The sequence below is a fragment of the Osmia bicornis genome, chromosome 13 (assembly GCF_907164935.1).
Source record: "Osmia bicornis bicornis chromosome 13, iOsmBic2.1, whole genome shotgun sequence".
In the NCBI taxonomy this organism is placed as follows: Eukaryota; Metazoa; Arthropoda; class Insecta; order Hymenoptera; family Megachilidae; genus Osmia; species Osmia bicornis.
Window position 1 is genome coordinate 2,329,241 of NC_060228.1, and position 16,102 is coordinate 2,345,342.

Here is a 16,102-nt window from a genome sequence, read left to right on the forward strand (position 1 = left end):
CAAATACAGCGATCTCAGCTGCAGGTCCGAGGATACTCGTTCGAAGAAGCCTGCCGATCGCGCGGAATCCACGCTCTCCACGTCGCGGATAGAAGCGGTGGAAACGTCGTGGGTGGACCGCGATAGGCGGAGTTGTAAGCTCGAGAAAACTCCATTTTGTTCGAGGAAGGCGGTCTCTCGATGTTCCACCTTCCCCTCTACCAGGTGTTACCCACCTTGCCACACGATCTCCTCCAGGTGGAGGGAACTCGAACGCGAACATTGCCGAACAGGAGTTCGCGATACGCGTGTGCTCGCTGCTGTCCGCTTCTCGTCTCTCTACTTGTCGTCGCGTACCGCCTTTCTCACCTGTTCCACTCTCACGTCGGCAGATTAATCGCAATCGTGTGAACAGTGCCGTATCACTCGAACAACCGTACCGATCGGTGAACCATGAAAAGTGACGTTTAAGTGAACTGTCAGCTATTAGAATGGAAGATTGCAATAATCGAGTGAACAAGGATGATAAATTGAAATGTGGAAGGTAACCACTGTTGATTTTCTAAGAAACTATGGATCAATTGTAGGAATTGAAGATGCAGCGATCGAGTGAAGAATCTTGAATACCTTTCCTGAACTCGATCGAATTACTCTTATCAAAGACACTGCAACGATCCTACGAGCAAGAAACGACTGATCAATGACACGGAATCAACGTTACGCCAGTAAATTCCTCGTGAAGTAACCTCGGCAAGTAAACAATAGAAAAACCGTCATCGAAGGATTATCCGCGGCTCGAACACAAGTTCATTGATATTTCCAAGTAACGCGACACAGGTCGATACGTAGACGAGTGTATCGATCGGTGTTAGTCGATCAGACGAGTATAAACCTCGCGTTCGTTCAGTTTGCAATGATACGTGCCGCTGATAACGATAACGCGCGAGCATCGCCCGGTAGATCCGTGAAAGGACATCGACTAGCAAGTCGAAACAAGCGAATCGATCGAACGAATCGCGTTGATCGATCGATACGATTCGATCCGCAACTTAATTAAAAGTTACTTGAGATAATTTCGCGGATAAACATCGGGTTTCCGGTGTGACGCGGCAACAACAGCCAGTTTCATTGAAAAGACCGGCAGATAAGGAAATATCGTGCCGAGATATCGGTCGGAGGTGGTGGTATAGATCGAGAAACTGTATCGATCGTGCGGCAAATGCTACTCGGACTTTGGTTCCCTCAGAGAAACTCGACGACGCGTTTTCGAACACGAAAACGAGCGATATTCCGTGTCACGTTGGACTTGGCTTGAAAATTAGACCGTTGATGAAGAAACGGTACAAATTATTCGTGGACAATTGGTTGATTACGCGCTACGCGATGCGAAAGATGAAGAGGATGGTGCGATTCGAGTGCGTACTGTGAGAAAACGCGCGTTTTTCCTACTCTGGCTTCTTCGTCTACTTTCGTTTCGATCCGTTTCTGGCTCGATAAAACTATGGATCTTAGTACGACGCCGAGAAGAGCGACGGACGGAGTTGGTGATCTTCAAAAAACCAGGGTTGCCAAGAGTGTCTTCAGCATTAGGAGTCTGGTTGACGTCGAGGAGGCGGAACTTCCGGTGACTGGGATCGAGGATACTGACAGAACTCAAAGTGAGTTTATCACATTCAATCTATTTTGTTTCCGCGAAAGGCTGGGTTTCAATTTGGAATTTTAAATTGTATACAGTTTGTATATCATTGACAGTAAAAATTCCCAAAGTTTCTTATCGCGGTTCAATGATCCTGCTTGATACCATCGATGATACCTGTTTGCTATAATACACGCTTTCGAACTAATACTTTTATATCGGCTCGTTTAAATATATATTTCTAATTAATTTCAGGCGTATCAAAACACATGACACATGTATTAATCGCAGAGAACACTTAATTACATCGCTTAATTTATCAAAAATAAGATATATACTGATAACAGCCAACAATTGGATACAATTCATCAAATATAATTAATCGTATCGATCAACGTGATAACGATTAAGTACATTTGCAAAGAGACAAGTAATCATTATGTAGAATCGCGAGTAGAGTAATTAATTAGGTAGATCTCTTAAAACGAGTTAACCTTTATCGGAATGGGATCAATATTTTTTTGCATTATCAATTAGAGGAGGATAGTAATGAACGTGTTAATAAGTGTATCATTGAATCGGTCCCACTATCATCAACGACAATAAAACGTTACCGAACGATTCTCCTTCGGGACGATCCGGATCAGAAGGATCATCAAAAATCGATCCGTGCGATCGCGATTTCCACGAACAGATCGAGCCCCTGTTCCGACATTCCACGATCGAGAAACGCCAGTTCGAGCAAACTTTTTTGCGATCGTGTGCCTTTTGTGCACGGCTGCTTCGGCAAGGAACAACCAGTCCTTGTAGAGCAATCGAGTCAATTAAGGCTCACTTATGCTCGGTAAATTGCGATAAGACGACGATTAAGTTGAAATTAGTTCCCTGGCCCCCCTCCGTGGATCCGGCAAAAAGTGTATCAATGTCGTTATTGCCGACACGTATCGAAGCTAAATTAATACCCGTTCCCGATCCTGCCAATTAAACGTAACGCGAAACGAGCAGCCTTTCTTTGCGCGATCCTCGCAACGGGTTCGCGGTCCTCGATCCTCTTCATACTAAATTCAAAAATTATAATCATCTCTAACTTTGCTACAAGTATTACTATTTTTCTCTAGCATTCTGCATTTCGCGACGATCGCAAAAACCTGGAACGCGACCCGGCCGAGTTTCTATTGTACATTAGTTGGTCGATATGCAAAACAGGCGAGCAACCATCGACGATAACTCGCATTACTAGACTTTCCTCTCGGAAAATAAATAGCAAATTACCATTTAGCCGGCGGCGATAAACCGAAACGAGCTAGAACGATAACGGAATCTCATTCTGCGGGCATAGCGTATCACCTCGTTATCGGGTAATTAACAAAATAGCACGGTGATTAACAAATTACGTACGCGGGCTCGTCCCTCCTGCATATTGATACGCGTGATCACCTTCGTTTCTATCTGACCGATCGGTGCTAATCCACTGCGGACTAATCTCACTCGGTTCGATTTTGTTCGATTCGACCGAACCGAACGGAACCGCATAAATAATCGGAAACCTCAAGGAAGACACGCAATTACCAAAGCGATGGTAAAATAATTGTACTAACAAAGTACTAGCTAATCGTTCTGAAATTACGAGCTCGTTATCTGAAACATACTACCTTACGTTATCTACTCTTTATTTTGTTTTCGTTCTTTACTTTTTACGTACTTAGTTGCGAGCATGTTCGAAAAATAAAATTACCAGTGTTTAAACTCTAACGTAAGTATCTCTTATTATTTACAATGAGTGAACATTCCTCATAAGTTACACTGGTGGAATTAATTCTGGACACTTTGAATAAAAATATTCTTCATTTCATATTTCTGCTACGCTAAATTGATAATGTAATATTTTTATTGTGATCTATAATGTTTATATTTAATATTTTCACATGATTTAGTTTGTAAATGATTGAAAATTTTAATTAAGAAAAATCTAAAGTGTGCTGTTATTTTTGTTTCTGCACCTGGCAACACGAAACGTCGCATGAAAGAATATCCAACGAAATATTAATTTCTTTCTATCTCCCTTGACGTGTTGCAATTGTAATTATTATTGTATATTAAAAGTATGACTGTAAATAGTCTTTTCCCTGATTTTTTATATAAGCTTCGCTTTAAAATTAGAAAACAATGATTGGAATATAAAATATAAATGATTATATATTAAATAATTTGAATAAATGCGAAAAGTGTCCAGAATTAATTCCACTAGTGTATTTACATCTTGAAGAGTTCGTCGTGTTTACTCCAGAGCAGTTGAATCGAAGGGTAAATTCTCGCCAATGAGACGCATCGCGTCTATTGGCTTGAACGAAGAAGGGTCGTCGGATAGAGGGTGGTTTCTATCGTCGAATTCGACCACCCTCCAAAAAGAAATGGCGATGGACGCTCGTTCATGGATTACCCTGAAAGTCTTGACAAAGCAGCCCTTAATTTCAACCATTTCCCTATTTGCCGAGATTTAAAATGTCGCGAAGGGTAGGGAGATGGAAAGCTTCCGGTGTCGGGAACGACAACTACGGTGGCGAGTGTTAACAACGGGCGAGTTGATTGCGAAAAGCAAGGAATGCCCTTCTCTGAATAACTCGCGCGCCGCCAAAGCCATAAATAACCGGTGCTGCAGTTTTACGCGTGCGTACACGATAGAGGAGCGTGGAACCCGGTGATTGGTCGGCTCGGTAGAACCCCTGCTAATTGTGTTTTATTAGCCGACGAGCATCCGCGATCCTCGCTAACTAACTAACCTCCTAAACGACATTGTTATTAAGAGTCCTTACACTGTACCTAACAGACCTACACAGACGTTCGCGTGCGTAGACACGGTGCTCCCTAACCTTTCTCCGTTGCGCCTCGTTAAGGGCTGTTACCACGCTACGCCTCGAGAATCTCCGCTTCCATCGACCACCGTGAACCGGTAAATGTACCAAACCTTTGTCGAATTAACGAGGCCGTGATACTCTTTGACGAAAAAAATAAAATAATAATAATAAAACTGAGAACGATTAGAAATCGTACGATTGACGAAAGGGGAAGAAAAGTCGAAGGGGGCGGAGACGAATTCGTCGATTTCTTTTTCGTAGTGCCGCTGGCAGGAGGCCGTGCAGAAGAGGAGAAGGAGAATGAAGAGGAGGAGAAGGAGCGTAAAAGGGGCGAGGGCAAGTCTTATTACGGCGAAGCAGAGTCGGGCATGCTGGTGCAATCAAATAAATTAGCCGGAATTACGCGACTCGCGAACCGATGCTAGTGTAGGCGCTCGCCACTCGTCCTCGACCACCAATTAGCAGAGCTTTATCCTGCTCGCGAGCCTCGGGCATATTTCACCCAGGGCCAGTTTTACCCTATCGCTTTCCGAGAAATTCGTTCCTCCTCTCCGACTCTCAAGTTTGATCGTCGTGAGTTTTCGACGCGTGGCCGGCCACCATTTTCGGCTAATTTTCAACAGTCGATTTCGTTTATGTTGATTAACGGGGCGTGTACACTTAGAAAGGCTAAAAACAGGTCTATTCTTGTGACTTCTTTAAGAGTAAATTATACGATTTTTATCAAACGGCATTTTTGCAAAGTTATACGTATGCAAAAATTCTTTCCATCGTGTAATTTTCTTTCGATATGCGGCATACACGTTCTTGCATTACAGACTGTAAATTCCTGTTTCTTTTTGCTCGTACCGTTTTACTATCGAGTAAGATGGATAAGCTCCTCCCTCCTCCGTGTATTCTTTTTCTGTTCGTTCTATTTTACAATCGAGTATTAGCCGAGTAATGCGCTTTAATGGGCCACGTTCGGAGAATGGATGAACATAGCGTTCAGGTTCGCGTTCACAGACCAACTCGTTCAATTAATCCCTTCGTGAGCACAGCATCCGCCTGTGCTCGGAATTAATGGCGTCGTTTCATTTGAAGGAAGAGAGTTTTTCCTTTGACCGAGCCAATTCCGAGGCTGCGGAGACTTCGACGCCCGCTTAGGACGCGACGCGCCGCGCGAACCATAACTGGTCCGCGGTATTTGAAAAATTTTTTAATTCACCATGAATTAAATAATCACGTATCTTCGATACCCAATATGGCATAATAACAGCGCGATCGATTTTATACTATTTAAAAAGAAGAATCGAAACGAACAGAAGGACGAGGTACGTGATGGAAATGTCGGTAATTTACGAGGAAGGAGGGCAAGTTTAGGTCGAAGGCTGGGTGAAATCGAGAGTGAAACAGAGGGGATGAAGGGACCGGTTGCGAGTGAAACGAAGCTAGCGAAACAAGGGCGTCGGAGTCGTAGTTGGCGGGAGGGTTAATTGGATGGAGTGTTTGAGCTTGCAATTAGCGATTAGCAATTACCCGCTATCGAAATGGATGCTCAAAGAGTGGCGGTCGGTTCGAGAGGGGTGAGAGGATTCGGAAGAGGGCTGTCTCGAACCGACGGAGCGATTAATGAGCCAATCGGCTAATAACGCGTCACGCAAGAATACGCGGTAACCGTTTTGCTTCGCGATGCGTTGCCGTTATTATCGACGAACCTAGGACGGTGCCATTTGCAACGTCCCCGATCCCACGAGGATTCTCTTAGCCGCTTGCTTCGTTACTGTACACAATTTTTTTCGATTTATAAGGATCACCTGTTAACCCGACGGGGTTAATTGTTCCCCGAACACCGGCGTCATGTGTCGTGCGGTAAACGAGAGGGTACGATTTCACCCCTCGATCCGACCGATTATCCTCTTCTTCTTTTCTCCAATGAGAAACGATTCTTCTCAGGGCGTTTACGCATGTATGCGTGCGAGAGAAGAGAAAAGAAAGACGAGGAAAGGTGGTACGGTGTATGCAACCCCTTTCGATCAATTAGGGCTAATAAATGGCGTCCACGGCGGGGTCGTTCACGATGGCGACGGTCGGCTGAGAGCGAAGGGAAAATATTATTCGAAAGGGCCCCGTCAGCTCTGTGGGTTTATGCTATTAAAAATGTAAATATCTGCCGGCGGCTCGTTATCGGATGTAAATATGGCGGCAGGTCGAAACCAGATGGGCCCAGGGTTAGATATCCAGCTCCTTTGTTTCGTTATTTATTGGAATGTGGGCCACGGCTATAGAAAACCCACACGCAGAGGCGAACGTGTACAGGAACCGTACTCGTTTCTCCTTCGACCCGGCCTTCTAAACGTTTCAATCTATCGCTTGCATTCGAGGGATAACGTGTCCTCGGGCTAACGCCAATTAAACAATAGGATTCTCTTGCGAATCGCTCCAATTTCTCACGCGCTCTTTCTGCAAATTCGAAATGCAAGGGTAGCTCGCGTTAAATTCCGAGACGAAGGAATCTCGTCAACCGAGATTCAGAAACGCCGGCGCTTTCCCTCTCCTCGCTTTTTCAACCACCCCAGTTTTGATATACGACTCAATAAAACGAGACCCAAGGCGGGTCCCGAGTAAATATCAAACGTAGAGTGTTCACCTCGTTAGCTTGTTCTCCGGCTCGCAGAATGCATCGGCAGAGAAAACGAGAAGAAAAAGGAAGAAAATTAAAAAGTAGGCAAATCGTATTTTTCCTTTAGCTGTAAAGTCTTTCTATTATCAGTTCTGTCACATTAATATTAAACTCTCGTTAAAGAATAGGTCAGGAATAGAAAACAACATTACTTGTTTTTGCTTCAATTAACAGTATATTTTTAGATATACGCTAAATGATTCTCGAAGGCTCCGTAAAATTGCTCGAGATACCAGTTAGTTTATTTTTCTATGTATTTTGCATAACTTAGCGTCACGCGCGGAAATAATAAATTACGATATCTGCCTTAATGAAATACGACAAGGAATTAAACAGCTTACTCTTGATACCTTGCTGCGAGTCGACATTGCCCGCACCAAGTTGCTACAATGAAAGCATATAATACAAGTTACAGCAATATTCTTATCAGATCTCGTTGTGGGACGAGATTGCTTAGATTATCGGCAGGTGCGTGCCTTAATGACCGGTGAAATTACACCCGTAATTACAGACGGTCTAAAAATACCCGTAGAACGACACGATCCTCTGTAAAGATACCACGAAAAGTGTCGTTTTCAAAATATGATAATACCTTTCACGATACTGCAACCGTCGATTATGCGTCGCGCGTTTCTAATTAAACATTACCTGTTTTATCATAGCTATAAGAATTAATGTTTCTTGTAAGACTATCCGTGTTACAGCATTACATTGAAAAATTAATCCTCGATGTCCTTAACATTCACTTAACCAAGCCGCTTGTTTAACTTAGCAATTCGAAGAGCAAATTAAAGCATCGGATTAGAGGATCAATGCCGTCTTTTTAAGGGAGGCCTATTTTTACTGTCACAGTCATCGCGATAAAGAAGCCCGCGGAAAGCGTGTGCCGATCGATTTTCTGGCAAGATCTTTTTGCTGTACGCCGACACGCTTCGGCAGACCGAAGAGATTACGCTTCTTTCACCTGTTTTGCGACTGAAATATCGGATGCGCTCGTGGCTCCTTTGAATCGTTTCTTTCCTTCGATTCAATCTCCTCTCATCCGGTCGAACGGCAATGTTTGCATTTTTTTCGACAACGAAATTTTCTTTCCTCCTTTGCCAAAGTGAAAAAGTTCCGGGAGGATCTTGCTCGAAGCGTATTCAGCGCCTAGGCGACAACTTCTTCGACTCGTCAACCCATTAGACTCGCTTTACCGCGTAGATAAATTGAGCTAAAGAAATGGACTAATTTATGGTCTTAAGAAGGCAAAGTGGTCGTTACCGCGATCACGATAACGTACGGACAATGTTGCTGACACATGTTGTCCGAGTGCTTGGTTAATTCATCCGGTATCTGATTGCGCATGAAACGCTCAGACTCTTGACGCGATCATTTCGAACGAGCTTCGGTGATTTTAATCAAAAATTAACCCTTCAGCTACGTCTTCGGGAAGAAACATTATACTTAACGGAGGGTGAATGTATGTTCTTCCAGGTGGTTGAAGGCTACTTTGAAAATGAAGCCCTGGATCGCAAAGTGATATAAAGGACTTTTCAATGGTTGTGTTTCCGAATAGTCCCTCCAAAATTGAGAACTCAGGTTCGGTATATAACTTAGATTAACTACAAGAAACCGATTAAAGTTGGTTTCAGAACTGGATGTCTTACCTTTTTCGAGATACCGTGGTAAGGTTAGGTTAAGTTAGGTTCCGTGTATGCGCAATATCGAATGGCGCATGCGTAGACCCAATATTGTACCAAAATTTGTTACCACGATATCTCAAAAACGGTAAGACATTCAGTTCTGAAACCAACTTTAATCGGTTTCTTGTCACCAATTTAGATTATATACCAAACCTGAGTTCTCAATTTTGGGGAGGCCATTCGGAAACATTCCTTTCCAATTTCTCCTCACAATAAGAGAAGAAAACTTGCACGGTGTGCATTTGTTTTGAGACAGCCTGTATACGGCACACGTAGCTAAATGGTTAATCGCGTAGAATAGAGAAACGTTGCAGGTGTTGTTGTCCGGTCGGAAGGCAGCGTAGCAAGACGTTGCCACTCGTTTTATACGATCTCCGGTTCTCTTGGTCGCTCTGCCAATCTGTGTTCTCGGCTAACAGTTCTTTGCCGTTGCTCGTCACCGTCGTGCTCGTCATTAGTTCCGCGCCACGAACGAAGCATTCATCGCGGCGTCCTTCCACGACCGGCCGTTTCCCCGTCAGCCAACGCGACAAACAATGGGCCAGAAAAGGGTTCGCCTTGGACGAACGATCGCTCAAGAATGAAATTATTTCGATGGGGAGGAAGGAGACGCGAGGCGCCGGTAACCAGGTGTTTTCCGGTGAACGACTTTTCCTCGATACCTTTCCGTGATTTAGAAATCACTCTCTCTGTTTCGAGATACTCTTCGTGGCATGCACCCCTGTTAATACCAAGAATTCGTCCGGAAGGTCGGCGACGCACGGGTGACTTGGAAATCGCTTCTCTCCGTCTTCAGATTCATCTGCAGAGTCTGGGATTTAGAATCCATTAAGAAACACGAGTTTAACACGATCGTCGATTCGGACGCGTAGGGGGCTAAGGGTCGGAGAGGATGCTTGGAATGCCGATCGTTCGTCGGTGGCACAGGACAAGCATTCCTGGCGACAGTGGCCAGCGAGCAAAGTGTTTTCCATAAATTCGGTTAAGATAGCTGGCCCACCACGAAGCTGTCCCGCTATTCGTGCCCCGATAACACGGATCCCTCTGCTGACGAATCGCCAAGCAATTCAATCTACTTATCACCAGTGACGAGTCCTTTCTCCTATCAAAGGGATGCTTAAAATTCGATGGATCATCGAACAAAAGTATGTTTGTCAGCTCGCGATCACCGATATACCCGCGTTAAAACGTTGAAAAGTCACGTGGCCTGGCGAAGCCATTAGCTAGTACGGTCCTGATCGGTTAAGAGCAGCCACCCTTTCTTTCCCTTTCCCTTTCCTGTTTTCTTTTTCTTTTTTTTTTTCTACCAAGGTATTCCGCTATCTGCCAGACGGGTGCACGCACCAGCAATGAAGAGGCACTTACGATTAGACCTTTCGAAGGTCCACTTACGCGATGGTCCACTAAAAGTTGGCGCTGCTCGTAAATCGACCCGAACGCGAGCATTTCCTTGAAGAATTTTTCTGTCGGCCGTCTAGACGACTCACCGACAGCCTACCAGATAAAACGAGCTTCGATTTCTCTTCGCGACTACGGAATCCTGTGTATCGGATTAAGCGAAACACGGTTCGCTTAAATTCGTGCCCGGTCAGCTCGCCGCGTTATTCGTCGAGATACTAAATTAATAGATAACCAATAGCGAACGATTAACATTTTTGAATACCTAACAAAGTTATACGGCGAAGTGAAATTCAGGATTAAGTAATCATCCTGATTGACTGTCGAAGACTAGCCGACGATATCTCTAAGATGTTAATCCAATGCGAGAAACGAACGCATTGTAAAACAAACGACGGGGTCGTTTACCTGCGCGAATCGCTCTCGCCAGGCCATTACGGCACTTTGGCCGCTGGACGAAAGGTTTGATTTATACTCATTTTAGCGGACAATCGCGGTTGACGAGAATCATGGATCACCCCGGTTCTTTGGCCCGTATATTAAGATTCCTAATGACGATATCGTGGAAGCCGGTTAATACGGTTGTGTCCCTGCCACGGTGCTTAATGGATTCTCAGAACTTAGCTTGCATGATTAATTTTGCATCGATGGACCGGGAAGAAATGGTGAAACAACTTTTGCCGTTGTTTTCAACTCGACATTCTCCGCGTTGTTTCAGTTCGTTCACCCATGGTTTCACTAAAGTATCCCGGAAGACGCGTAGCGCAAAATGGTAAAGACTTTTCAATTTGGAAAGATTCTTGTTATAGGGAAATGGTAGGTTCTGAAAAATCGTACGAATAAGCGTTACCTGTACCAGGATAGATACGATTACAAGGGTACACGCAAACAAGACAAACGCAAACTAATTATCAATAACTGGGAACAGCCAGAGAGATGCGTCTCGCGTTGATTAGTCTGTGTTATTACCCGAATACCCGAGTAACTCCGTATCCTCCAATAAAACGGTTAATTATCGTCCGAGCTTCGGAACGTTTCATTAGTTACTCGCGCGTATTTCATGCATTTAACGAAAGAAAGGCTAGACAATTTTTATAGCTCGTTTTATGCGTTTCGAGACCAATCATGCTCTTAACGAGTGTTTGGGTGGTCATTGAAAAATGATCGATCGAAAATTCACGTGGATGTACGATAAATTTGAATTATTACAAAGTATTAAAGGGAAAGGGTAATAATTGCTCGAGGATCGTTCGAATTTCATTCGACTTCAGCGTCGATAAATCGGTTCGGCCACACGGTTCGGTAAAAATGAGAACTTTATTCGGTAGCAACGCGAAACGCCTGCTTTTTTCTCGGCCCCGGATACGTGACACGCTGTTCACAATTTCGGGTTTAACGAACGATACGACCGAGAAGCAACGAGAAACCGATCGAACCGATCAATTACGAGCAATTACACGACCGATCGGTCGAGCATCGAATAAATATTTCAGAATTCCATTCTTACGCGTTACGAGCTCGCATACCGTTCGATCCCGGCCCGCAGACGCCGCGACGCGGACCGAGCTCGCTACTTTTTCTTTCCGATCGGCACGATAATTATCGCGATTGCCACCGCTCCATACTTGCCACGCGAATTTTCTCGTATTCGGGTCAGATTCTCTCTTTCTGACTGCGCAATGAAAAACAGGCCACGATTGGAAACGAGTAGACAAGGAGATGAAAAGGAAATGGAAAAACACGAACGTTTTAGACGGAGTAAAAAGCTGAAACAATGAGTGGAACGAGTAAGCATTACTCTAGGAAAATTCATTTGATATACGTAACGACTGGCAATAAAGATTCTACGATGTAAGAAGCTTATTCGTCTGCTCGAACATTCCACGATCATTATTCTAACAGTCTAATAATCACGGAATAGAGCAGTATTTTCGTTATGATTAAAGAGACGACGACGCGTTATACGAGTTTAACCGTGAACAGTGGCATGGTATCGTAAAAGCGAGCTGCAGCCACGGTTACACGTGTTTCCCCGAAGCTACAGATAAAGTAAAAGGCCATAAAGTACCCGGCGTTTCGATTAACGAAAGGCGTAGATAAAATGTGGTAACTCAGTGAATGGGTGGAGCACGATGCGTACGAGTCATGCGTGTGTGGGTATACATGGTGTTTCACGATACGAGATCTCTTTGTTATTCGAAACGAGACAATTAACCCCTTGACATATGAATAAAACGGAATTTGATGGGTCCGAAAAATACTATTTAATTTGGCTCAATTGAACAGTTATGTGCGAGCTTAGAAACAGAAGATTTTATTTTGAAATTTGCATTCGGGGTCACCGGTGACCGGCATCGCAAATTACACGCACTCTAATAATTAAAAGAAAACGATAGAAAAATATTATTTTCAATAGTATTGTTATTATACTAATAATGTAAGGTACCAAATTAAAAGCTTGACATCTGAAATTTGAAAATTAATTATTCCTATTCTTGATAATTAGAGCTTTAATACGTCTCGTAAGAAGTGCCCATTTTCACTGCGACTCAAGGTGTTAATGGACAATAATTAAGTAACATTAGAAAATAATAAATTAGTAGTTCTGTAAAGTATGAAACATTTGCAAGACGTCAAAGTCTACAGTGGCATATGAAATAAATGACGTTTCCCAAACGACATTGTATGTCAGGGGGTTAAAAAATAATGTAAAAGTGAAATTTGTACACCGTTAGATTCTTTATCGAAAGCAGAAAATTTGTTGCTATTTTTTAAAACTCTTTTTTTATATCAAATCAACAGTTTAAGTGTTGTTTCATGAGACACTTATCTTGAAACATCTTGTAAAAGCACGTACGAGGGCGTGTAAATAGGAACGTACCCAGGAAAATCAAAGTGTCGCCTAATTACCGCAGCCCGGCTGATAATTACGAAACGCGCGATCCAAAGAGGGAACGACGAGCAATTAGGAAAAATATTACAAGTTTTACGAGTGCATATATAATTCACATATTGTACGACGGAATGAGCGGTGATTTTCTTTCTGTCCCTTTTTCAAGCGGTCTTATTTGTTCTCCTTTTTTCCAGCGAGACTGGACCATATTTCCCGAATCGTCGCGTAAATACTAATGTATTTATGATCCAGACTCGTTAATCGCTTCTTTTTCAGTTAAGTTTATTACACGGGATCGCTTCAGCGGCTAATATAAGTCGAACGCTTTCGTATCTATTTTCTCCGGGAGAACGAGTTAATTAAACTGCTCGGGACACGAGGCAACGAGCATCGTAGAGGCATAAAACGAGCGACAGCGGTGCCTAAAATCGATGAAAAATGGATCGATCGTATACTGTGACCGGTTGAAAACTCGACCACTCGATTAACTCTGTTTCTATGGAATGAAAAAGCAGGGCGCACGCCTTGACACGATAAACCGTGTCAAATTTGTCGGAATTTATTAAGCGTGCGTGTTTATCAATTCGGTTGAATTGAGCCGCGTTGTTTAAAAAGTCTGGAAATTGAAATTTCCAATGTGCATAGAGTTGTTAATACATCGTTAAAATCGAATAAACATGTCCCGCGGTGACATTCTCGAACTAAATGGTATGATTTGTAACTGTATGAATATTGAGCGGATCACTATTCAAAAGTCTTATGAAATTTGCTAAAATTCACGTATTAAGAAAATAGGCCACCTTGGACGGCCGAAATTCATATGTAAAATCAATATGTAAAACAATTCATTTGTTTCACACGTGTTCAAGAGTAAAAAGCAATTTCTTTTTTTATATTTTTATTACAACATGTTGGACTTAGGACACCGATTTCATCGGCGTTGTGGGGATCTCGAATATCGTTTGTCCTAGAACAATAAACTATAGACTGTCATTATCTGCATACTAAAAACTACAGAAATACATACGGAAATTTCAAAATACACATTTTTGTAAAAATGGTGAGCATTTGAAGAAACAGTTTAATTTTCAACCGAGAAATTTTGAACGAAAATGGCTATAATAAAAAAACTATTCGACTTATTGGAAAATCCGTATGTACTTTTATAGAGTAATATATAAAGAAGATTTTCTCAAAATTTGAATTAAATCGGACCGATAGTTATTGAGAGTTTGTGTAAAACAAACTCTTTCAAACAGAATTTCCATTGCGTTTACCATTTTTTAGGAAAAGAATCACAAACTTACATATGAATTGCGGTCATTCAAGGTGGCCTATTCCCTTAAAGCGGGTTTATAATAACCTCCTAATGGCTATTATCAAGGCGCGATCAGCGACTTTGCTCGTTACGTTAATTCAATCTATCGCATTCGATACCTTCCTTGCGAACATCTTAGCTAATTGCGCGGAACGTTTCGATCCTAGCTTGACGACATTCAGATTTCTTAATACAAAGAAAGAAAGACTGAAAGTTAATTTACCGATTCCTTTTTTCTAATTGCACCGCCATTTATGAATTACCGAAGTAAATGCGCCGATACGAGGAAATATCGTGCAGGATAATTATCAGTTCCTGTAATATCGTTAGTCAAGTTGACTTTGGACAGAAAGTGAAGCTTTTCACGGAAGTCAATTCGCTAAACGCTATCGGCGAAGGTAAATCAAAGCAGCTTCCGTATCTGGGCTAATCGGGTCGCGTGCTTTATTTCATTTCATTTAACGCGAATATAATGCCGCTTGGTACGATCCCATTGTGTGTTTTTCTAATGCGACCGTGTCACGAAAGTCTCGCGTAAAAATGTCGATGGTTGCGCACGATAGCGGGACCCGGTAATGACTAGCAGCGAGCGAATAAATTTAATCGTCCCGGTTACAGCAATTACGAATGTTTTATACAAAAAGCCCGTGTCGTCGAAGATTTCGCGTGATCATCATAACATCTTCATCGTGGTCGATCGTCGACTCGTCTAAGATCAGAGATAAACCGTCCGCGAGTGGTAAAATTTGAAAGGTTGGATTCTCGTTCGTTTTTCGCGTTTCATTCAAATCGAATCCTCGCGTGATAAATCGATTTCAATCGTTCGAAAAAGCGTTCTCGATCCTTTCGAGTTAGCCTCGGATGGAGTAAAAGTAGAATCACGGAAGAATCGTGGCGACCACGCGAAGATAACGTGTCTCGGAAAGGCGGTATAATTCAATTCGTGGCCGGTCGGTTGGTTCGGGGTATAAAGCGGGTGCAGAGGGCGGTCGAACAAGTGGAGGCAAATGAGATCCCGTTAAATTTGAGTTTAGTAAGTTAGCGTAAAGTTGGCGGAACTCCGTGGCCCGTCACGCGGTGCACCAAGCACCGAACACCGAGCAACGAGCACCGAGCAGTCGGCGATAGCGTACACGCGGTGTAATTGCAATTAGCATATATCACATTGGCGTGGCTCGAGCAGAGAGGGCGAACGCACGCGAACAACCATTGGCGTAACCATCGATCGTTTCACGGCGACTAATGTTACACACGCGAAAACCAAACCTCTCGTCGAATGACTGCGCGTTTTCACGTGAGTCACAATGTTTCCACAAATGCGGCCTTTCCTCGCGAAGTGAAAGCAGGGCGACTGAGTCACCGTGTTCTTGACTAGTTAGATTCAATCTGGATCGCAACTAAAAACCTATCGGCCGAAACCGGGTGGTACTTCTCCCACTCGCCGACAGAGGGATCCGCGGTACCAACTTTCTCGCTAGCGCTCGTGCACCTAACTATCCAAACGCGGATAATTCAGCGAGTTTATGCGATATTGCTTGCGCGATGAAGCACAAGCACGGATATAAGCGCGTTTGGACGATGCAATAGCATCGAATGTGGAAAAAGTCGCGGTTAAGATCTGCGCGCGCTGTAAAATCGCGTGGACGTGTGGCTAATTTATAGCGGGGTGACTTGAT

The 16,102-nt window shown here is 43.3% G+C and overlaps 1 protein-coding gene across 1 annotated transcript in view; it reads left to right on the forward strand.

Moving 5' to 3' along the window:
- The first annotated feature begins 250 nt into the window (after nt 1-250).
- Nucleotides 251-16,102, forward strand: part of LOC114871767 (homeobox protein aristaless-like) — a 62,056-nt gene continuing 46,204 nt past the window's right edge. Inside the window, exon 1 of the mRNA XM_029178093.2 lies at nt 251-1,637. Within this exon, the coding sequence (XP_029033926.2) occupies nt 1,481-1,637 (157 nt within the window). The 5' untranslated portion in view covers nt 251-1,480. The remainder of the gene's footprint in view (nt 1,638-16,102) is intronic.